Source organism: Oryctolagus cuniculus, chromosome 5 (assembly GCF_964237555.1).
Source record: "Oryctolagus cuniculus chromosome 5, mOryCun1.1, whole genome shotgun sequence".
NCBI classification, from domain to species: Eukaryota; Metazoa; Chordata; class Mammalia; order Lagomorpha; family Leporidae; genus Oryctolagus; species Oryctolagus cuniculus.
Window position 1 is genome coordinate 51,390,444 of NC_091436.1, and position 25,625 is coordinate 51,416,068.

General features: G+C 38.1%; 1 protein-coding gene across 12 annotated transcripts in view; it reads left to right on the forward strand.

Moving 5' to 3' along the window:
- Positions 1-19,516, forward strand: part of FAM184A (family with sequence similarity 184 member A) — a 119,717-nt gene extending 100,201 nt beyond the window's left edge. For 3 of the 12 annotated variants that reach the window (XM_008263437.4, XM_051854376.2, XM_002714784.5), the window contains 7 exons: positions 1,564-1,691; positions 4,053-4,237; positions 4,671-4,817; positions 12,400-12,517; positions 14,471-14,575; positions 17,296-17,498; positions 19,159-19,516. In XM_008263437.4, the coding sequence (XP_008261659.1) occupies positions 1,564-1,691; positions 4,053-4,237; positions 4,671-4,817; positions 12,400-12,517; positions 14,471-14,575; positions 17,296-17,498; positions 19,159-19,240 (968 nt within the window). In that variant the 3' untranslated portion in view covers positions 19,241-19,516. The other 9 variants (XM_070073662.1, XM_070073660.1, XM_008263441.4 and 6 more) reach the window with 5 other exon arrangements.
- The last annotated feature ends 6,109 nt before the right edge of the window (positions 19,517-25,625 follow it).

The following is a 25,625-nucleotide window of genomic DNA, read 5'->3' on the forward strand; positions in this document are numbered from 1 at the left end:
ATGTGCTGGGTGTGGCAAGGGAGCCCTTTCCAGTGCTTCAGGTTGAGGGGAGTGTCCAAGGTGATGTCCAGCTTGGGCATGGTAAATCTTTTTAATCAAAGGGGAGGTTTAATCTGCTCTTTTGGCGTAGTTTTATGCTCACCTCCTCTCTTCCAAGAGCCCAGTGCCTAGGTGCTAGCCCCAGTGGGTATATTCGTTTGTACTGCCACAAGAACCACACAAAGGATCCGTGCAGTCCTCAGTGTGAGCACAGATCCTGCAACAAAAACCCTCACCAGGGAATCAGCAAACCCTGAGAGTGTGGAGCTGTGCACAGTGACTACCCAAGACCCAGCCACATGCTGTGCCCTCCCACACAGCCACAATGTTTTCACAGTCCCAGCACACAAGGCTCCCACAGTCACGAGCACCCAGCCCCCTGTCAGTTCTCCCAGCCAGACTCAGACCTGCAGATTGAAGACCTCTGTCTCTTGCCTTTCAAGCAAAAATGAAAATAAATAAATCAAAATAATAATAATAATAATAACAGTGGATTTTCCCCAAATATTCAAATACAATTTAAGTTTCAGAAGATGACCATGTGTATTCTCTGAGATTTCTTAGGCATATTGCCATACATATCCCACTTTGAGAGACACACAGCAAGCATTAAAGTGAAAAGGATTTTGTGCTAAAGCTTGCTTAGACTGGGTTCTACTTTCTCCCCAACTTCACCATGTGCATTGTGGACTTCTGCCTTATCAAACCTCTCATGGATTGGCAGATGGGCCAGATTCTTTCTGCTTTTGTAGAATTTATCCCTTCTTCCAGAGAGCTTTTATTTTTCTCTACTTGGAAAAGCATTGCTCAATATTTAAGTCTTTTTGAGAGTTATGGTTACAGCTCCTTTGTGACTACATCCCCAATTTCCCTCTCCCAGGAAATTTGGGTACTTCCACTACCATTCTTGCTGATATCCCACTTAATTCCTAGGCATAATGCTTTTCCCTCTGGCTTGTGCAATTGTAAGAACAGGGCCATATTACATTCTCCCTTAAAACGGTGCCTGGTGTTCAATAAATGTGTATGGATCATGAAAGAATTACTCCAAAACTCAAATGAAAGAGATGATCTCCAGCTCACTAAAAGAACTTATCAGCTATTCTCACATCTTTTGGGGATTATTTTGGAAGAATTCTCCCTTGGGTAGGACATTGCCTTGTAAGTAGTTATTATCCCACCGTTCAACTCCAAAATTGTATTATTCTACTAGTGAAAGAGAGGAGTTAAAAATATTTCATCTTTGTTAGCATTTTATCTGTAAACTGTGCATAGAAATAACCTTGATCCACTTAAGCATTTGAAATTTTTCATATCCTCATTAATCTATGTGAGTCTTAAATTCATGATGCTTTGTGATAGTTTATTATGTTTAAATTCATGGTATTTTATAACAATCTATTAAAACTTTAATAGGCATAAACAAATGTCCTAATATGTAAAATAACAGTCTGAATTTTACTGATTTTATGTAAACTATCAATATTTTTGAAATTTGCTAAACTCCTTTTCTTTGCATTTCAGCTTCCTTACGCTCAGAACTAAACCATCAACATGCAGCTGCAATTGATTTGTTACGGCATAATCATCATCAGGAGTTGGCAGCAGCTAAAATGGAATTAGAGAGAAGCATGGACATCAGCAGAAGACAGGTAAATGAGCATATTGAGGATTTGGCTGTGACAGTTTCTTGAATGTCGGTATTAAGTATTCACAGTTTTTTTCTGAGAATTATTCTGTAGTGACTATTATTTTCATTGGTGATTATTTACTATCTATCGAAGGGTTTTCTTTTTATTTTTTTAAAGATATATTTATTTATTTGAAAGTCAGAACTGCAAAGAGAAAGAGGGAGAGGCAGAAAGAAGGAAAAAGATCTTCCATATGCTGGTTCACTCCCCAAATGGCTGCAACAGCTGGGGCTGGACAATGCCAGAGCCAGGAGCTAGGAGCCAGGAGCTTCGTCCAGGTCTCCCACATTGTTAGCAGGGACTTGGGCCATCTTTCACTGCTTTTCCTGGGCCATTAGCAGGGAGCTGGATTAGAAGTAGAATAGCCGGGACTTAAACCGGCACCCATATAGGATTCCAGTGTTGCAGGCAGCTGCTTTACAGCACTGCATCACAAAGCCAGCCCCAAAGTGCTTTGTCTTTGAAAGGCAATAAGTCATTCTGCTTTAGTGTATTGTCCATACAATTATGTTTTATTTTATGAATTTTTAATTGAATATTTCAGATTTTATTTGCATCTAGGGAAGCAAGTAATGAAATATATATAATGTGAAGACTGATGTTAGCATTGTCTAATAAACTAGCCATTATAATGTACCTATTTTCTACTTACACTATCCACTATAGTAATTCTTGGCCATATTGGCCAAATATGTGAAGTGCAAACAAGAAACTATGTTTTCAGTTTCCTTAATTTTAATTTGAACATGAATTTTTTTTTTAAAGATTTTATTTGTTTATTTGAGAGGCAGAGTTACAGACAGAGGGAGAAACTGAAAGATCTTTCATCCACTGGTTCACTCTCCAAATGGCCACAAAAGTCATAGCTGGGTGATCGGAAGCCAGGAGCCTGGAGCTCCTTCTGGGTCTCCCACACAGGTGCAGGGGCCCAAGCGCTTGGGCCATTTTCTATTGCTTTCCTAGGGCATAAGCAAAGAGCTGGATTATAAGAGGAGTAACCAGGACCAGAACCAGTTCCATATAGGGTGCCAGTGCCTCAGGCAGAAGCTTAACCCACTACTCCACAGCACTGGACCCTTAAACTTGAGTTTAAACAGTCATGTTGGATAGTAAGCTGTGGATGAAGCAGGTCCCTGTATTTCCGCATCCTTCTGGTACAGCTGCTATTTACACTTTTAAAGTTTGCTCTCCAGAGGCCAGTGCTGTGGCGTAGTGGGTAAAGCTGCTGCTTGCAGTGCCAGCATCTCACGTTGGCGCTGGTTCAAGTCCCAGCTGCTCCACTTCGGATCCAGCTCTCTGCTGTGGCCTAGGAAAACAGTGGAAGATGGCCAAAGTCCTTGGGCTCCTGCCCCACGTGGGAGACCTAGAGGAAGCTCCTGGCTCCTGGCTCCTGGCTTCAGATTGGCGCAGCTCTAGCCATTGTGGCCAGTTGGAGAATGAGCCAGTGGATGGAAGAGCTCTCTCTCTGTCTCTCCTCCCTCTGTGTAACTCTGACTTTCAACTAATTAAATGAATCTTTGAAAAAAAGTTTACTCTTTGGACAAGTGTACTTTCCTTAAATTAGATCTTTGTGACCTTGTATGTATGTATGTATATATGTAAGGATGTATAGATAGATGGATAGATTTTTAGGTCTAATGCATTGAAAATTGGTATTTATTAGTTCATTATACTCAGTATTTTCAACTTATTGGTCTTTACATATGTTTTAAACAAGCTACCATATAACCATAGAGGGAAGTTGTATTCTGTGAAACTAGGATTACCCCAAAATTGACAATGTCTAGGCCTGCAGAATCTGTAGAAACAGTGACTTTTAGTAAAATGGAAGAGAGCTTATGTATCAGATAAGACAGCTGCTTGACCAGCACTAAGCAGACAAAGTCTTCATTCTCAGTACTGGAAAGGCCTCTGTGGGTAGACAAATGCCTTGTAGGTTAAAGGACACTGGTGTCAACATTTTACTGCAAGAGCATGGAAAACCTACTAAAGAGCCCTGTATTATACTCTCAACTTTGCCATTGATTGAAATTTGTCTTTGGACATAGCACTTCTTGGGTATTGGTTTCCTCACCTTTAAAGGAAGAAGATGAGCTTTTGTCACATTTGGGTCACTTATAGCCATGACATCATTGAAGTGCCATCCATATAAATACTTTTTTGTGTGGAAAAGAAGAGTGAAATTTTCTCATTTCTCAGGTTTGCTTTTGAAGCAATGTCAGAGTGATTTCATTTGACATTCTTATATATCATTTCCTATTCCTCATATAAACACAGAAAGAACATATGTAGAAAAGTCTAAGAATTATTTGTATTTTACAGAGTAAGGAACACATATGTAGAATAACAGATCTACAAGAAGAATTAAGGCACAGAGAGCGTCACATCTCTGACTTGGATAAGGAAGTGCAACACCTTCATGAGAACATAAGTGCCCTAACCAAAGAACTGGAATTTAAGGGGAAAGAAATTCTCAGAATACGAAGTGAATCTAACCAGCAGATGAGGTATGCCATTAATTACAAGAGAAGGAATGTGCAGTGTTTTTGTGGACTGTTGCCATAATATGTAGTAATACATGCCTATTTTTGTGACCTAGACTGCCATATATTGAAGACCACATTTTACTTTATTTGATTACTATATTATAACTCAGAACACAGAGTAGATGTTTGTATTTTGCATAATGTTCTCCTATGTGTTAACTTTGGAAATTGTACAAAATTAACTAAAATATTTTAAAACATTATGTGAGAAAGCATTAAAGGAGAAAACTTTAACACAAGCTAGAAGATTATAACAAAGTAAGTAGGCTAATTTGGGCCACTTATATTAATTTTTTATATATATTATACCAAAAATAATTTCAAATCTGGTAGAATGTAGGAAGTTATGAAAGCTTGATGTCAGAATAACATTTTCTTAACTAAAAATAAACAGGTTGCATGAACAAGATTTAAACAAGAGACTTGAAAAAGAGCTGGATGTCATGACAGCAGACCACCTCAGAGAGAAAAATATCATGCGGGCAGATTTTAATAAGACTAACGAGCTACTCAAGGAAATAAATGCAGCTTTACAAGTGTCGTAAGTCATATTACATTAAAGAAAATTCAAATGTGGATAATAAACTGAGGAGCACAGAGTCTAACCTAGGTTAACCACTATTTTAGTTATAGCAAAAATGATATTTAAAGACATAAGTGCTGCATTGCAAATTGTAAATGCAGTGTGATATGTTCTTTAATTTGGATAAAGCAGTTGAATGACTATTTCATCAGCTCTCACTGCTTTGATTCCACTGGGACAATATTTATCTAAAGAATATCCCTCCGCATCATGAACTGTCTGGCCATACTGAAAACTCAAATTATGTCCCTTATATATAATGTTAGTAAAAAGCATATTGTGAACAATAGGAGTATCATATTCATATATATGTACTTAATACCTGTTTTACAAAAATAACAACATTTCACAGCAAATACAAAACTTAATGATAGTAATTCCCTCTAGGGAGAAGTGTAGGAAGTATTGGGTATAGGAAAAAGCAGAAATGTTTCTTTTTTATTTTAGATCCTCTACTTTTTTGAGTTTGTACCATAAGCATTTAATTGTTTTAAGATTTTAGATATCAATTAAGGAAACATTACAGATAATACTACTACTCATGCATAGTTAATTCCAATCATTGCCTATTGTTTTAAAACATTTAATAGCCCTGCTTTTTCCTAGAGAGAGAAATTATAAATCTCTATAGTCAATACAACTAGTATTCAGTCCAAATTATGACCTAAACCTTGATCGAAAATTATCTCAGAATTAATCTACTCTGAATTGCTGTTAGTAGTTTATTCACTTTAGTCTCTCCCCTTCCAATCAAATGAAAAAGCTTCATTTTAAAATATTACACAAATGTGTGTGTATGTGTATCCATACACTTCAAACAAGTCACAATTTGTGACTAATCCCATTGGCCTCAGTGTCAGAGTCAAAACTTCTCAGCTCCAGTATGCCTTATTCTGCATTGTCCTATAGCAACCCTCACTCCTCTATTGTTTTTCTATAAGTAGAACTGACCTTCCTGGTTTCCTTCTCAGATTTTCCTGTGTTGTCCTCTATAGTCTAGAATAATCTCCTGTGCTGTTACTATCTAATTACCTTCCTGACATCTAAAAATCTTCTCTTCCCATTTCATCAGTGTAACTGGTTCGGTCTCTCAGTAGACACTGTGGCATACATAGGCAAGAGCACACCTATACACACATTCACAAAATCCCAGACCTCATTGGCGTTTACTTGAGTGTCCCCTGAGGTGAGTTGCTCCTTCTGAAGAACACATTCAGAATCTTCACTGTGGGGAACACTCAAAGAATGTTTCCTGAGTGAGTTTTATAAGGATTCCCTATCATATTTACCACTTGTGAAGTTACCTTAGAAATCATTGAGTTTGGTGTTCACTATCATTAGAAGTCATTTTACAAATCCTTTTGAGCCACCATATGAGTCCAAGTATCTGCCTTGTGGAAGAGCTGGTAACCTCATATATTGTGCAGAAACAAGATACAGTAAATCTCAGTGGCTGTCATTCCTCCTGAACTCAGTATTATTTATTAATCAGAGGCTGCGGTCCGAGATTCCCTCCTCCTTAACACTCTGTAAGACAACATGCTCACAAGAAGAATAACCTGTCTGTCCATGTGTTATGCCCCCCAGGACTGTTGACAAAGAGTAAAGGTTATATCTTTGCTTCTACCTTATATGATTTTGCACATGGTAAATTGTCAGTAGGTAATAAACAATGACTTAGTTTTTTTACATTATGAGTGCTTTTAACAATTGAAGAAATAGCTTTACTGGTAAATAAGATATTTTGTCTGATTTTCTAGCGCCATCTTTCATTTGTTTTGTATTTCATGGTCTATGCTAACCAACCATATTTACTTTATCAGCAGAAACTACTGCCATCCTATAAGTAGCCTCTAGCTTTAGGTATTTACTGTCTCAGTTAAAAATGAACACACACCCAAATTTATCTGACCAGAGCTATCCTATAGATTTTCTGTGATAATCAAAACATTCTATATCTGCTCAAATCCAGTATTGTAGCTACTAGCCACTAATGGCTACTAAGTGCTTGAACTGTGGATAATGAGTCTAGCAAACTGAATTTTTAATTTCACTGAATTTTAATTAGTTCTACTGTCAGTAGCTACATAGAGACTAGTGGCTGTCATATTGGAAAGCATAGTTCTAGACCACTGGCCCACATCCTGAAATGCAGCCCGCTTGTATCTGTTCAGTGGTTTGGATTTGAACAGAAGTGATGGACAGGGAGGGTTTGTTCCAGCTCATGGAGCTGGAGAAGCAGTATCTGAACAATCCAGACCTGTTCCACAGGAGGGAAGTACTCTGTTGAATTTCCTATGGATTTTTTGAAACCGTTGGTGGTTGGTGACGTGAGGAAAATGGGTGAGCCTGCCAGACTAAACACTGGAGCCGAGGAAGCTCTGGAGCAGCCAGAAGCTTCTTGCTTCTGTTCCAGCCCTAAATCCTGTTGGAGTCCAGGGAAGAGGGTGGTGACACATCTACAGGAAGGAAAATGCCCTCTTCATCCCGTAGAAATAGTGATAAAATTTCTCTCTTACAGAATAACTATTGGAAATCTTCTTTAGTTCTGTGTATTAAAGCCTTAGATTTTCAGAGTTCTATACAAATTTTAATTTCTTTAATGATATATCTTAGCAAAAACCTTGTATCTAATAAAAATGCCATTTTTTCCATTTTAGAAATAAATGAAAGAATGGGATATTTGATTATACAAATGATTTGTGCCATATATACAGAAAGTGTAAGCAAAACTAAAATATACTGTAGAACTTGGGATCATGGCAGATCTTTATTATGTGAAAAAGATAGTTAAGAGATTATTATTGTTCACATTTACTTTACGTTAACTGCTGAATGTACTCAAGCAAAAAGGTCATTGGAGAATTGGAGAAGATTGAGTTTCTGTATTTGGACTTTAAATATCTCCGTAATCTCTCTCTCTCTCTCTCTCTTTTTTTTTTTTTTTTTTTTTTTTGACAGGCAGAGTGGACAGTAAGAGAGAGAGAGAGAGAGAAAGGACTTCCTTTGCCATTGGTTCAACCTCCAATGGCTGCCGTGGCCACACATCGTGCTGATCCGAAGCCAGGAGCCAGGTGCTTCTCCTGGTCTCCCATGCGGGTGCAGGGCCCAAGGACCTGGGCCATCCTCCACTGCATTCCCGGGCCATAGCAGAGAGCTGGCCTGGAAGAGGGGCAACCCGGACAGAATCCGGCGCCCCAACCAGGACTAGAGACCAGTGTGCCGGTGCCGCAAGGCGGAGGATTAGCCTAGTGAGCTGCGGCGCCAGCTCCGTAATCTCTAAAAAGAAGCACTCTACCACACCAGAATGATTTGTTCTTTGAAATTTTTGTGACCTTTTATCCATAATGCCCCAAGCATTTTTTTATACAATCATTTGTTGATACTTGATTTTTAAATTCATAAGCTTTGTGTTGAAAATACATAGTCTTGTTGTCACAAATTAGAGTTGTGCTCAAAATTTATAGGAAAAGAAAATTTCCACATTAAAATGCTTCAATTACTACATTTCCTTTATATAAGACTGTATAGAAGGGTGGTATAACAAAATTCTTTCACCTTTATAAAGATTTGAAGTATATATGTGCCTAATAATACCCTTTTTTGGGTCTACAGTCTCAATTCATTGATTTTTTTGTCAAATTTTTTTTAAAGAACAGAATGAGGGTTGGTATTTGTAACTTAGAAACTTTTGCATACAATTTTATAGGCATTCATATTTAGGCCTGTGTTGTTCATGAACCGTAGACATTGACCTGTATATTTTCAGGGCCAAAAAAAAAAAAATCAGGGTATTGCATGCACACCTGGTGAGAATCCACCAGTGACCCTAATTAGTAATTTTATGTGTCCTACTTCTGTTCTCCCTTTGTATTACTCTGAGTAAGAATCTGTGTCTTGAATAAAAGGCCACATGTACTTGTGAGGGCCCCTAACGGCAGGGCTTCCCAGGCTTCAGTCATTCTTACACCATCTTTAGGAACTTGGTCAAGTCTGGTTACTTGTAACACTTTTATCTTAATATTTTTAATTGACTAATTTTAACATAAAATTTAACAGGAAAACTTGATATTGCTATAGTAAAACGATTATCACTACTGTTAAATGTCATCCCTCTTGAAATAGAAGCTAGGCTGTAATTATGTCAGCTGTGTAAAAATAAAACATTGCTGGATTCTACCTGTGCTCAAGATCTACATGAAATAGGTTTATAAGCATTTGTTATGAAGGCTGTTTCAGACAGAGTAAAGAAGAAGAAACTTAAGATCATTCCCCGTGTCAACAAGTTATTGACACACTGGCCTATGAGAAGCAGAGTGGATGGCAGCAGCCGCCCGGGGCAGCTGAAGAAAGGGGAGCCCACTGACTAGTGCTGGCTTTCTGCGGATACTGGAATAGGATCAGATTTACTTCCAATTAGAATTTTAAAAAATTAATAATTATAGAAATATATTTGGAAATTCAATGATAACATATTACTCTTAATTGTTTTCTCCTTTAATGCTTCCCCATTTGTATTTATTTGAATTATGCTTCTTCAATTTAATCAACTATTTTTCTTCTTTAATATCCAGGTATCTTTTTTATTAAATTTTTTTTAGTGATGTAAAGATATTTTTAGAGAAGATTATTTGATAATGATTCTGTGGGTAAAGAATGTGTAAGCTAAGTGAAAACACATATTAAAACTTGGATTCAGGCCAGCGCCGCGGCTCAATAGGCTAATCCTCCACCTAGCGGCGCTGGCACACCTGGTTCTAGTCCCTGTCCTGGTTGCCCCTGTTCCAGGCCAGCTCTCTGCTGTGGCCCGGGAAGGCAGTGGAGGATGGCCCAAGTGCTTGGGCCCTGCACCCCATGGGAGACCAGGAGAAGCACCTGGCTCCTGCCTTTGGATCAGCGCGGTGCGCCGACCGCAGCGCGCCAGCCGTGGCGGCCATTAGAGGGTGAACCAACGGCAAAAGGAAGACCTTTCTCTCTGTCTCTCTCTCTCACTGTCCGCTCTGCCTGTCCAAAAAAAAAAAAAAAACTTGGATTCAGGGCTGACCTCAATGCAAAACATAGGGTTCAGATATAACTGATTGTTTGACTCCCTTTAATTTTTCATTGGGCTAGAACAAAATGATAGAAATAATAGTTTTAAATAAGGCTTTAAATTTAGTTTTGTAGCTATCATTTATAAAAAAAATTCAGCTGTAGGAAACAGTTCAAAAATCTTGAACTGTGCTTTTAATGGTAAAAGGAAGAGCTCTAGTGACCTCATGTGGCTACTCTGGTGTAAAACCCAAATTCTTTTTTCCTTTGACTAGATCAGTATTTTACAGTATCTTAAAATCTTTTCCCACAAAATCGATGAGTAAACCCCACCATATCATGATAAAATGCAAGGTCAGTGTATCTGAGCCTAGTGAGTCAAATCATTTTTCATTTAGCCTGCATTGCTACAAAAGAGCATAAGTAAAGACAGTGAAACTTAACACATTGTACACCTACCTTTACCCTGACCTAAGTGTCTGTTGCTCCTGAGACAGTCACTTTTTAAAAACTTTTTAAAAAAGGTTTACTTTTATTTATTTATTTGAAATAGTTACAGAGAATGAGAGACACAGAAAGAGTACATCCAGTGGCTCCCTCCCCAGATAGCAACAGCCAGGGCTGAGCGAGGCTGAAGCCAGAAGCCAGGAGCTTCTTTCTTGTCTCCCATGTGAGTGGCAGGGGCACAACTACCTGGGTCATCTTCAGAGAAACAGCCACTTTTTTTTCTTTTTTAAACTTTTATGTAAGTTATGCAAGTTTCATGTATTTCATATATATTGATTTAGGAACATGTGATACTTCCCACCCTACTCTCCTGCCTGCCCATGCTCCAACCCTTCTTCCTCCTCCCTCTCCCATTCCCACTCTTAATTTTTATAAAGATCTACTTTCAGTTTACTTAATTATCGTAAAGTTAACCCTACACTAAGCAAAAGAGTTCAACAAATAGTATGAAGAAGAAAACACTGTTCCTCAAAGGAAGAGACAAGGGCTATAAAACAGTCAGCCACTTCTTACCCCATACTTCCTCATGACCCTACTGCCTACCTATGCCCTTGATTAGAATGGTAGCTCAGGGCTGCTGAGTAGGGAGCCAAATATTGTCATCTCCAAATCTCTAGACTAGGCTGGGTTACTGGAGGATTTTCATGTTGCTAAAATTATATGTGAAGATTTCTATGGTCCTTTTGGTACTGGCAATAAGAGGCCAGGGACAGATCATTGATTCCTGGAAGACAGATCTTCTAGAAGTTAGTATTTTTTGAGTGAATTAAATTTTCTGTCAGTCTTCATTAACTGTAGTTTTATTAAATTTAAATTCTAGTTTTTTTATTCTAAAGACATTAAGTTTTTAAAACTATTTTAATTTTTTATATTTTCTAAAACTGAAGGTGCTGGCCGGTGCTGCGGCTCACTTGGCTAATCCTCCACCTGCGGCGCTGGCACCCCAGATTCTAGTCCCAGTTGGGGTGCCGGATTCTGTCCTGGTTGCTTCTCTTCCATTCCAGCTCTCTGCAGTGGCCCTGGAAGGCAGTGGAGGATGGCCCAAGTGCTTGGGCCCTGCACCCGCATGGGAGACCAGGAGGAAGCGCCTGGCTCCTGGCTTCGGATCGGCACAGCGCGCCAGCCATAGCGGCCATCTGGGGGGAGAACTAACAGAAGGAAGACCTTTCTCTCTGTCTCTAGCCCTTACTAACTCTGCCTGTCAAAAAAATAAAATAAAAAAATAAAATAAAACTGAAGGTGCATTTTTTTTTTTTTCAAATGAAGCCACAGTTTCTATTTGCATTTTCTCATTGTCTTCAGTTTGCCCTGCCCTAGTTCTTGGACTTCATGGCTGTGTCGCATCTGTTCATCAGAAGAGGCCTCTGTTTCAGTCCTCAGGGGCATTCCATCTTAATACCACCGCATCTCATTTGGGTCAGAACAGGCCTAGAAGCAAATTTCATGCTTTACCTGATGAGCCTTTCCTACAGTTTATATGAATTGCATGGAAATAATGGGTTGTTAAATGGCATTTCTCATGATCCAGGAAAGAATGGTGTCATCCATGTGTGTCCTCTGTCCCCTTTTCCTCTGCATGTCTTCTCATTCCTTTCATATATGTTACCAAGCCTTGTGTTACACAGTAGCATATTTGTGGCGAGGGCTACTTACTAACAGTAAGTCAACATTTCTAGCATTAAATCTTTATTAGTATCATTCAACACATCAGTTCTTCTGCAGAGTTTGCCTCACCTCATCTCTAATACCTTGAATACCTTAAAATGAGTGAATTGTTAAAAAAAGTAACATGCAAAGCCCTTAAGAATATATGCTACTCCTGTAAAGCCTTTATTGTAACACTATAGCTCTTGGAGTAATCTGTCATCATGCTTGAAAGTTTGAAAAAAACTCTTTTAAAATTTTTTGTGTGTTAATTGGACTAATTTGGAAAATACAGGAATTACAAAAGAATGTGTCTAAGGATATCAACGAGCTAAAGGAATTTTTTTGTTGTTTTTAGACTAGAAGAAATGGAAGAAAAATATCTAATGAGAGAATCAAAACCAGAAGATATACAGATGATTACAGAATTAAAAGCCATGCTTACAGAAAGAGACCATGTCATAAAGAAACTAATTGTAAGATATTTTGTTTCTGCTGCAACTATGTTATTAATCAATAGACAAAAATTAATGAGGAAAACATGGAAAAATATTTTGGAGTTATGCTAAAGGAAAATAGAAAGTAAAAATATGGGCATTATAATTAAAAGTTTATTAAAATGCTTATGAATGTAAGACATATAAAGTAATTTTAAAATTTAAATTTGGCATGAGGGTAGGGAATTTTTGCTATTTTCTTCAGTATTTTTTTAAAAAGTCCTTTTTATACATATCCTATGTTTAATAACATATAAGTCATTGCTGAGACACAATTAACATACTATTGAATGTGTGTGTGTACTTGTGTGTGTTGTATATGTAGAATCAGAATTGTCTAGGAAAGAACATTAGCCTACATTGTACACTTCTAGGTTAACCATGTTAAATTCTTAAAATGTGTTCCACAAGACACTGATCGAAAGAGATACACTACAGAAAAAGGGTAACACTAAGGTGTTAAGGGCTCAGAGAAATCCATCAGTGAAGAAAATACACATTTAACAAAAAATACACAGCCTTCATTAAAGCCATTATTCCTCAAAAATAAAAAAAAAATGCAACTGTTTAAAATTTCATGAACCATTCCACTTTTTCCAAAATGATAGGCCCTGGTCAATCATTAAAATACTGCCTTTTACTGCCACTGTCAGATGAAAATCTTTCACAGTAAAACTAGAAATAGAACACTAATCACTCTGCATACTCACTGATCTCTGCAACTAGAACTTCAGTATTAGCATGCAGAGACAGCACAAGAATAACATTCATTTCTGAAGTCCTTTCTCCTTAGTGTATCTCTTTGCATGTAGGAAAGTTGACCTGTATTCTGGGACTGGAAGTTCTTGCAGAAAACAACAGAGTAGGTTGTGGTTCATGGATAAAGCCCAGGAGCAGACTTTGGAGACAAAGAGAATATGTTGTTCTACCACCAGCCACCCAGTTTTCCAAGCATTGTGAACATGCACACAGGCCTCAGGTCGTTCTGTCTGATAGCAGTAAACACATGGAAAATTACTCTCTTATGTCACACATGAAATTAACAAGTCTAGTAAGTGTATTTCTTTTGTGGTTCATAGAAATAGCTATTGATTTTCCAGTTTTTCCAGATGAAGTATTATAGATGTAATTGTAGTTTATCTTCATAACAGGATAGGTATTACACTTCAAAGAGCAAAGTCACTTTCCAAAGCAATACAGCTAGTTGATGACAGGACTAGGATATAGCCACAGGCAGTCCATACTCTTTCCATAACAACCTGATTCTGTGGACCCTGAGGCACATGGGATGAGATTAACGACTTAAATAACAGTCACCGATGACTAAAAGCGTGGTGAGGACTCGACTTGTGCATAGCCCTGCATCCTCACACGCACTGTTCTATCCACTTAAGGCCTTCCCACTTTCTGGTTGTTCAGTTAGCACAAACTGGGTGATGAAGCCAAGCACAGAGGTTTTATCTCTAGATGGACATTTGCCTTTCCCTGTTCTATGATTAATGTTGCTTTGTTGCATCAATGTCTCAGAGAGATTAGGCAAGATCAAGCCTATTTCCAGTACTAAGGAATAATAAGATTCCATAGTGGTGACTTCCTGTGTGGAAACATTGCAACCATGCCGTTTAGACCTGCTCAGAGTACACCGTTGGCCTTGGGAAACAGATGGGACCAAAAAGACATTTAGATCCAGTCCTAGAGGAAAACGTACAAGAGGGTAGAGTCCTCGCAGCCTAGGGCCTCAAAGATGTTGAAAACTCACCCACCAGCAACCTTTAAGACGCTGACAATCAGTTGAGGTTGAGAAATCTTTGAAGAATGTATATAAGCCTTCATTGAGGTTTTACATTAAATTTTGTATGAAATGGCACACAATTAAGGTTTTAAATATTCAGGAGAAAATGTTGAAAAGATGTTTATAATTCTTTTGCATAGGAGGATAATAAATTTTATCAGCTGGAATTAGTCAATCGAGAAACTAACTTCAACAAAGTGTTTAACTCAAGCCCTACTGTTGGTGTTATTAATCCTTTGACTAAGGTATGTGCTGTAGACATATAATAGGAATGTGGTTTAAAACTTGATTAAAAATTTGTAAAATATTTGGAGCAGCATAGGATAAAGCTCCCCCAAAATGTTTTAAATAAATAATTTAGCACTAAGATTTATGAATTCTGTCTTCATAATGAAAACTGTTAATAATATTCATTTATCAAATTCATACTCCTTAAATAATATTTTGTTAACATCAAACCTTGGTTTTATCTTTTTATGTTTTTACTGCATTTCTAAAGAAAACTAAACCTGTAACTCTCCTTCAGTTAATTTCTTGTTATTTCCTTACTGTTCATAATTCTTTATGGGGTACAGAAAGATACTCCAACCCTGGATACCCAATATCTATCCCTAGCTTAGGGCCTGCCATCCTAATGGACTTAGGGGTGGACATGTGCAGATATTTGTTGCTTGCCAATAGAGAAGGGTTTTACTTCTCACAGTCTTATGACTGTTCTTGACAATCAAAATTGAATATGACATATTCTGATACTTTGTTACTCTCTTAGGACAAATAGAAGAGCCTTGACATGGAATGGCTAAGTCACACATCTTTGTATCCCAGTTTCCATGGCTCCAGTATAGTGCTTTGGGTATAGTGGGTATTCAGTTAATATTTGTTCAATTGCAGAATTTCATCACATTTTATATAAGTTATCACAAATTTTTCTGTGAATAAAGCAAGTAATATAGAATAAATAATTACATATACATTGGCTTCATAGGGATTATGAATCTTTTGACAGAAATCAGTAGTAGCACACATTAAAGTGCTAGTGCTAAAGCTGTTCTGTTGGTTTATATTTTATTTTCACATCAAGCCTAATTTCTGTTCTTACTTTTACCCAGAAATTTTGCTTTCAAAGCTTATAAAACTTCTCTACTGGGAACCCTTAATCTAGCCTTCCTTTTCAGGCTAAAATGCTCCAAATTTTAAACTTGAATATTCTGTGAAGTAGAAGGAAAAAACAGTAGAAACAATATGCTCTATAAATGTTTTATTTTCACTTATTATTCAATTAGCATTAGACTTTTTAGTTACAAAACCATTACTATAGAACTGCATCAGTGATGCTTGTGATTTCTTAAAATAAAAACATTAACTAGGTTTAATTATGCCCTCTGGTGACTAGAACAAGAAAAAGCAAAAGGCACATCTTTGTAAGAACTTATAGGCTACTGTAGACCTTGATAGGAACTTAAGTTTTCACAAATAATTCTGAAGATCTTATCCTACTTTTCTTTTCCTGAGTATGCTGTGAGTCACAGAATATGGGGTCCTCCATATTGGAGGGAAATGTCTAGATAGTGAGAAAGTTACTTCATAAGTAAAGGAAAAGTTCTATTTTGTGTATTACTTTTTGTCAAACCCTGGAATTTACAAAGAAAAATTTAATAAATGTAATTAATGTATGTCTAATGAGAAAAAGATGAGGAATTTATAAATATTTTACATCATGTTAGTTTTTATTCCACACAAGATGTTGCTAATTGATTCTAGAGGTATGACTAAAGTACTTTTGAGACTAAAGTTAATGATTTGCAAGGTGATAAATTTCAACAATCTATAATTGTATTGCAATTTGTAATCTCTTTATTTTAAAGACTGATTAAAAATAAATACTGATTACTTATGTTTTATAACCTTTACTTTTTTAAAAAAAATATAAGCCAATTAATGATACTGCCAGTTAATTGGAAAATTAGATTTAATTGTACACATTTAATTTCCTCCCTTCAGGTAGATGTCACAGTGTACTTAATATCAAATTATTTTCTCTAATTTTAAATCTTAAATCTTAAGTAGAAATGCAAAATTTGTTTCAAACTATATTGCCAAGCATTTTCTCATTCCTTTTTTTTCCAGGCAAGAACTGCCTCCCTTTGACAGATGGCTAAAGTTCATGGACTTCTCTTAAAATTATATTTAACTTTATCCCTTCTCCTAATTTAGCCTAAATCCATTTAACCTCATGGTATTTGCAAGAACTCCTCTCTCCCCCTCAGTTTTCCCTTCTCCTTCCAGTATTCTCTTTACTCTCTGGCACTCCACCTCCCCTCTCCCAACCTGTGATTTCACAGTTACTGATTCACAGTTACAAATGACCCACCCCTAACGTTGCTCCTCATTCCTTCTGTGTTGGTAGCATGACTGTCTCTGAGGATTCCATGTAGATACAGAACACCTCCAAGGATCCCCAGAATACACTTTGGGTAACACTAGTTAATTTTTTTTTTTTTTTCAATATTGATTGATTTAAAAGGCAGAGTTACAGGGAGACAGAGTCAGAGAGAAAGAGAAAAAGGTCTTTCATCTGCTGGTTCACTCCCAAAATGGCCACAATGGCCGGAGCTGGGCCCATCCAAAACCAGGAGCCACAAATTTCTTCCAGGCCCCCCACACATGTGCAGGGGCCCAAGGACTTAAGCCATCTTCTGCTGCTTTCTCACGCCATAGCAGAGAGCTAGATCAGAAATAGAGCAGCCAGTACTTGAACCAGCACCCATATGGGATGCCAGCACTACAGGCAGCGACTTTAGCCACTGGACTACAGTGCTGGCCTTGCCACTAGTTAATTTTAACAGCCTAACTTAACATAAAACTCCCCAAATTTTCCCATGCCAAATTTGTATCTTGTGCTATTCCTTTTGTTGCAATTGTCCTCATGCAGGGACTATCCTCACATGTATTATTTTTAATGCAGCAAAAGAAGAAGAATGATAAATCATCAACAAACAGGTTTGTGAGTGTTCCCAATCTAAGTGCTCTGGAATCCAGTGGAGTGGGCAATGGACATCCTAACCGCCTGGATCCCATTCCTAATTCTCCAGTCCACGACATTGAGTTCAACAACAGCAAACCACTTCCACAGCCAGTGCCACCCAAAGAGCCCAAGACATTTTTGAGGTGAGCCCCGTCTCACCAATGAGTTTTTTCTTTTCTTTTTTATCTTGAGAAATATATCTTCTTTCATTGCATAAATCTGTTCAGAGAACAACCGAGAAAAATAGTACAATGAAATATTTTCAAAATATTTTTATCACCTCTTTAGACAATTCCCTTTGTCTCTGTTAAAAAGATTTTTTCTAATTTCTTGTCATCAATCAATTTTCCAAATACTTGAAGAGATTCCAATGTAATCCATATGTGTAGAATTTTCAAATATATGCACAATTGCTTCATTTTTAGCATTATCACAATTTTTCATTAATAATCCATCCTTATGGAAGAACTATAAAATAACTATTTATTAAATGGTTTTTCTGTTTCTTAAATTATTTAGCTTTTCCTCTTTTTGTTTATGAGGCTTATTTATAAATAAATAAATATATATGTGCACACACACACATACATATACATATGTGTGTGTACTACCAAAATAAAAGATATATAAGTTCTGGGAACTTAATGATTTTACTTAAGCAAAAAAATTAATTTAGGCAAAAAAATAAGTTTTAAAATTGGCATTCCAATTTTGTTACCTCAGATTTGTTGACTAAATGTATTAACAAGTAAGTTTTGAGTGAAATGCAGTTGTTTAGCTATCAGATAGTAAGGGGGCACTGTTATTTTATGCTCACCATACTAATATTTATATTTTACTGCTTTAACTTTTTTATTCTTACTTAATCTCAGCAGTAGCACTAATAGCCTTATGAGTAGACAAGTCTTTTTTTTACACTAAGTGATCAATTATATAGTTAATGACTAATTATTTGAAATAGTAAAAATAAATAGTAAGTGAAAAATAGTGAAATACATATTTGAATGTGTCTCCTGCTAAATCTTTTGTGTTGCTTATTTTCCCCATGCATGGGTATGTTCAGGTATCAGTAAGATGCATGTGCATGAGCTCAAGGAACATGACTACTGGAGTTTCCATTACACATTGTTGCGTGCCTTGTAATTTCCCCCAAAGACGGTAGGGATTCTTTTGTTTTCTCAAGTAGTCCAAAGAATTTTTAGTTAGAGTTAAGATAAGTATAGATTATGTGACTTTGATGATGGAGGGGAAATTGGATTTTTCAATACACTCCTTTTCCTGGAGGATTTGCTTATGGAATTATGAAATGAAAGTCCTATATAAATATGTATGTAGTAAAAAATGCTATACCTCTATTTAGTTAATTTAGTTATATGTAAGGAGACTTCTGTCATAATCAAATGCTTGTGTCAGATTCTGAACTTTTAATTAACGGGAAATGGTGCTGAAAGAGAGGAACATAATCTTACTCTCTCTTATTTCCCACAATCCCTCCAGATTATTTTTATTCAAAGAAGGTGACATTATTTTCCTCAATAGTTTGTCTTTGGTTTTCTTGTAATTATTGTGATGTGGCTCCTGTTTAACTGAATTCATCTGAGCTGCTGATGCACTCTCATGCTCTCATGGGATAGAGAACTGGAGCTAGTATAGGTGTAGATGGAGTGCCAGATGTCTGAAACACAGCTTCTAACATGGGCACCCAGTTTTTGATGGTCTACACTGATGTGTTATGTGCTTTTTCCCTTCATTTTGCAAAACGGCTTAATGCTGGATTACATGTCTCTCTTTTTATGAATTTAGTCCTCCTCAGAGTGACGCTTCCCCGGTGGCTTCTCCAGATCCCCAGCGCCAGGAGTGGTTTGCCCGGTACTTCACATTCTGAAAGAACTATGTTGGCACAGCTCCGTGTGGACTGTGACTGAGAGCATGACTTTATACAAACCATTATGTGAACAGGCTTCCCCAAGTCAAACACTGTGAATGAGAAAGTACCTGTCTATCCAATTTCACAATGCACTCACTGTATTTCCTCTGATATTTATTGGAATCACTCCATAAGGTACTATATTATGTGTGTAATTATAACAGTTATTTTTATTTGAGATGGAAGAGTCTTTAACCTTTGTAATTACTGCATAATAAATTTTGTTAGAACAAATGATAATGCTTTTCATTTTCTTCTAGTAAAATTGCTTTAATTTTTAGATATGTTTTAACTCCGGTAAGACTTACTGAAAAAAAAAGTTTTACTTCACTAATAACCATCTGATATCAAATTTATATCAAATTTATTATTGATTTATTAGCATATGAAATAAGAAAAGGGAAATCTGTTATAATTTATTAACTTGTTCTATCACCATATATGATTCTCTTAAGTTTACTAGGTTAGAATGAAAGTACTTGTAGACTTTCAAGCATATAAAATATTGCTGGCTTATAGGTTTGTTCATTTATTTTGATAGTTGAAATCTAGAACTTCTAATACAGTTAGTACCTCTGATTAACATCCTTCATTGTCAAAAGTTACTGTGCAGAGAGTCAGTTCTGTGTCAATTTATCTTAAATTTGTTCATTTTCTTAGTGGGCAACTAAGTATTGATATAGGAACAGTCTAGAATTGACAATGGTATCTTTTATTTCTCTAAACTTTAGTCTCCCTGGGCAGGCTACTATATTGATTCTGTGGCCACAAAAAAGAAGGCATTCATTTCTAAGAGTACCGCATTTAGTTTGAGTCAGTAAAGCAGATTTTAGAAGAACTAGCTGAATGCAAATATCATACTCATACAAGATCAGTGATTATTATAATGTGTAAAAGACCAACTTTTAAAATGGCTACTATTTACCAGGCACTATGCTAAGGGGAATGTACAATTACCTCATTTAATCTTCACAAAATCCTCTAGGAATAAATGACTGCAAATGAGTATGAGTATGCATATGAGTATGCACAGATGGTGGCATGTTATTTGTTAAGCTATCATCCTGAAAAAAAGATTTCTACAAATTACTTGCTTTTAGTCTTTTCCTTTCAATCATGAGATTGAATTTGCTAAGAGAAAATTGTTACATAATTCTTATTTCAGAAAAATAAGTCTTGTTATAGACATATTCTTGCCCCTCGTTTATATACCTCACAGTGTGGTCAGTTGTTAACAAGGATTGGTTGATTAGGACTGTGCAGGTGCCAGATGTGGACACAGAAGGATGAAAAAGCTCTGTCTTCAGGGAGCTAACTGGAACATTTGCTGCAAAAGTCCAAAACCAAACAGTTTTTAAGAAATTTCAGAAAATCAACAAAAGAGATTTATGGGGAATGCAACAGGAATAGGAAGGAGGAAGTAAACAGCTCAATTCAGAGTAGAGGCAGGTTCAACCTGACTTAGAAGTAGTATCCAAGTATAATATCGAATTATAAGGCAGGTGTATTCCAGACATAAGCTGAAACAGTCAAGAAAGAGGGATGCACGTTGTAGTGCAGCAGGTTAAGCTGGCTGTTAGGTTGCCGACATCTCATATTAGAGTGCCAGTTCCAGTCCCAGCTTCTTCATTTGGAATCCAGCATTCCTACTAAATCATCCTGGGGGCAGGAGATGATGACTCAAGTGCCTGGTCCCTTGTCACCCATGTGGGAGACCTGGGTGGAGTTCCAGGCTTCTGGCTTCAGTCTGGCCCTGCATTGGCTGCTGCAGGGATTCAGCAAATGAACTAGCAGATGGAAGACCGCTCTCTGCCTTTCAAAGGAAGGTAAGGAAGAAGGGAGGAAAGGAGAGCAAGCTGGTTGAGTCCAGGGGACTCATTCCCACATAAAGTATGTGTAGGACTCTATGTAGCCATTTCTTGAATACCTGCTTTGTATCAGACACTTCAGTTTTTCAATTTTACATTTCTTAAACATTCAGCACCCCAGCACACACAAACACATACAATCACAACTAGAAGGGTTGAAACTCTGTTCTTTCCAGAGATATAAAGAGCCTGGAAGTTTTCATAAAGCATTTATCTTGATCCTGTAGAATTTTGAACAGGTAATAGCATGATTAGATTAAAATGTAGGAAGTCACCATAATGATTGCAGTTGGTTCATAAGAGATGGGGACTTGACTGACATCAAGATCAATTAGTGGTTTATTGAATTGGCTAATATAAGAACTAAACTAAAGAATTGTTAATGGGAATGGAGATGAGAGGATAGACAGTGAAGATACAGAATTGATGATGGTTACTGGCCAATGCCGCAGCTCAATAGGCTAATCCTCCGCCTGTGGTGCCGGCACACTGGGTTCTAGTCCTGGTCGGGGCATCAGATTCTGTCCCAGTCGCTTCTCTTTCTGTTCAGCTCGCTGCTGTGGCCTGGGAGTGCAGTGGAGGATGGCCCAAGTGCTTGGGCCCTGCACCCGCATGGGAGACCAGAAGCACCTGGCTCCTGGCTTCAGATCAGCACGGTGTGTCGGCCGCAGCGTGCCGGCCACAGTGGCCACTGAGGGGTGAACCAACAGAAAAGGACGACCTTTCTCTCTGTCTCTCTCTCTCTCACTGTCCACTCTGCCTGTCGAAAAAAAAAAAAAAAAGAAAAGAATTGATGATGGTTAGTGACAAATACACATGGAATAGAAAGAAAGTGATGGATGGGCAAAAGATGATGTTTGATTTCAGACAGGTTGAATTAAATTTCTCTGGAATAATTTTTAGGCAGGTAAACATAAGCATATGGGAATGAAAAAAGTTATGAACTAGAGATATTTTGGAAGCATGGCATATATATGAGATAAAACCACAGATGTGGATGAGAACAAGGAATGTGGTTATGGCAAGAACTTCAGGAGATTAACAACATTTGGAGACAAGTAGGACCTGAGGAGGGGAGGTAGCTCTAGATCCAAGAAACAAGATGTTCTGGAAGAAGAAAGTTTCAAAGAGAGCGGACAACTCCAGAAGAAATGGAAGCTTAGCCATTCAGGGAGAAGGAAAGAGAAAATGAGGTGACAGACTAAGCTGTAAGCCAGAATGGGTTTTGTCTGTATTTTTCAGAGACCATTTTACTTTTATGCTGGAGAGGAAGTGAAGAGAGAAGTTAAAAGGACAGGAGAAAAAAATAAGTAAAAATTATAAAATAAACTTCACTGTCACTGTTACATGTGTTAATATTAAAGAAGGTTGGGGCTGGCGCTGTGGTGTGGTGGGTCAGGGCACCGCCTGCGACACTTGGTGTCCCATGTGGGTGCCAGTTCAAGTCCCAGCTGCACCACTTCTGATCCAGTTCTCTGCTGTGGCCTGGGAGGGCAGTGCAGGATGGCCCAATTCCTTGGGCTCCTGCACTGTTGTGGAGACCCGGAAGAGGTTCCTGGCTTTTGGCTTCAGATCAGTGCAGCCTCCAGCCATTGCAGCCATCTAGGGGGTGGACCAGCGATGGAAGACCTCTCTCTCTCTCTCTCTGCCTCTCAAATAATTAATAAATCTTAAAAAATATTAGAGGGGAAGGTTAAAAAATCTTATATAAATGGTTAACACTGTAATTGAAATATTCACTAAGACTTATTTTTAGATAATTTAAGAAGCAACCTAGAATCTTAAAATCTGAGGATTAGAAGAGGCCTTAATAGGCATTTCTTCCAGTCTCCATAAGGTGGCTTAAATCCCCTGTATAATTATATAATGCTTTGAATGTGGTCCCCAAAACAGCATGTGTTGGAAACCTCAGCCCCAGTATGGCAGTGTTGGGAGGTGTGGCCTGAAGGGAGATGTTCAGTTCATAAGGGCTCCACCCTCATGAAGGGGTGCATGTGGATACAAAGGCCTGAAGGTCACAAATTGCATCCCTCTCTCACTCCTCTCTGCCCTTCCCTCATGCATGACATAGCAAGAAGGCCATCACCTGAAGCCTGAGCACTGATACTGGACTTCTCAGCTTCTAGAACTGTAGGAAATAAATGTCTTCTTTGTAACATATCCAGTGTGTGGTATTCTGTTGCAGCAACATAAAACAGACTAGGACACCATCCCTGATTGAACTTGAATACCTCGAATGATGAGAAGGCTCCTTTCACTGAGCTACCTAGCATGGCTCTGCCTCCAACAACCAGCATCTTAATTTCAGTGACTCAATCACCTGGGCCATATAATAAAATGACACTCTGTACCCTATCTGCTAAAAGATATATGAAAGATGATCGATAAGAAAACAGTTGTCTTGGGGCTGACACTGTGGCATAGTGGGTAAAGCAATCACCTGCAGTGCCGGCATCACATATGGGTGCCAGTTCTAGTCCTGGCTGCTCCACTTCCAATCCAGCTTCTCGGTTGATGGCCTGGGAAAGCAGTGGAAGATGGCCCAAGCCCTTGGGCCCCTGCACCCATTTGGGACACCCAGAAGAAGCTCCTGGCTCCTGGCTTCGGATCTGTGCAGCTCTGGCCATTGTGGCCATCTCAGGAGTGAACCAGCAGATGGAAGACCCCCCCTCCCCCGCCCCTGCCTCTCTGTAACTCTGCCTTTCACATAAATAAATCTTTTTTATTTAATAATGTAAATTTACAAAGTGCAACTTTTGCATTGTTGTGGCTTTTTCCCCCATAACCTCCCTCCCACCCACAGCCATCCCATCTCCCACTCCCTCTCCCATCCCAGTCTTCATTGATTCATTTCCAGTCATCTTTATATACAGAAGATCAACAGTATATACTAAGCAAAGATTTCAACAGACTGCACCCACACAACTGCACAAGATATAGAGTGCTGTTCAACAAGTAGTTTTACCGTTAATTCTCATAGTAAAACACATTAAGGACAGAGATCCTATGTAGGGAGCAGGTGCACAGTGACTCCCGTTGTTGATTTAACAATTGACACTCTTATTTATGGATGTCAGTAATCACCCGAGGCTCTTGCCATGAGCTGTCAAGGCTATGGAAGCCTCTCGAGTTCACCAACTCTGAACTTAGTCTAGGCCATATCACAGTGGAGGTTCCTTCCTCTCTTCAGAGAAAGGTGCTTCCTTCTTTGATGGCCTGTTCTTTCTGCTGGGATCTTGTTCACCGAGATCTTTCATTCAGGTCATTTTTGCCACAGTGTCTTGGCTTTCCATGCCTGCAAGACTCTCATGGGCCTTTTAGCCAGATCTGAATGCCCCAAGGGTTGATTCTGAGGCTGGAGTGCTGTTTAGGGCATTTGCGATTCTATGAGTCTGCTGTGTATCCTGCTTCCCCTGCAGGATCATTCTCTTCCTTTTAATTCTATCCATTATCTGCAGACACCGGTCTTATTTGTGAAATCTCTTCGACACCTACCCTTTTTGATCAATTATGTACTTAAACTTATCACTTTAACAAGTGAGATGGCATTAGTACATGCCTCCTTGATAAGATTGAATTGCAATCCCCTGGCACATTTCTAGCTCTACCATTGGAGGTAAGTCCCAGTGAGCATGTGCTGACCTGTATATCTCCTCCTTCTCTTATTCCCACTGTTATATTTAACAAAGATCACTTTTCTGTTATTTTTAAACACCTAAGAATAATTGTGTATTAATTACAGAGTTCAACCAATGATATTAAGTAGAACAAAACAACAACAACATATTAAAAGGAATAAAAACAGTGCGTTGTTCCTCAACAGTCAAGACAAGGGCTCATCAAGTCATTATTTCTCATAGTGTCCATTTCACTTCAACAGGTTTCCTTTTAGGTGCTCGGTTAGTTGTCATCAGTCAGGGAGAACACATGATATTTGTCCCTTTTGGACTGGCTTATTTCACTCAGCATGATATTTTCCAGATTCCTCCATTTTGTTGCAAATGACCGGATTTCATTGTTTTTTACTTCTGTATAGTATTCTATAGAGTACATATCCCATAATTTCTTTATCCAGTCTACTGTTGATGGGCATTTAGGTTGATTCCATGTCTTAGCTATTGTGAATTGAGCTACAATAAACATTGAGGTGCAAACAGCTCTTTTTTTTTTTTTTTCCAGTTTAATTTCCTTTGGGTAAATTCCAAGGAGTGGGATGGCTGGGTTGTATGGTAGGGCTATATTCAGGTTTCTGAGAACTCTCCAAACTGTCTTCCATAGTGGCTTTACCAGTTTGCATTCCCACCAACAGTGGATTAATGTCCCTTTTCCCCCACATCCTCGCGAGCATCTGTTGTTAGTTGATCTCTGTATGTAAGCCATTCTAACTGGGGTGAGGTGAAACCTCATTGTGGTTTTGATTTGCATTTCCCTGATGGCTAGAGATCCTGAGCATTTTTTCATGTGTCTGTTGGCCA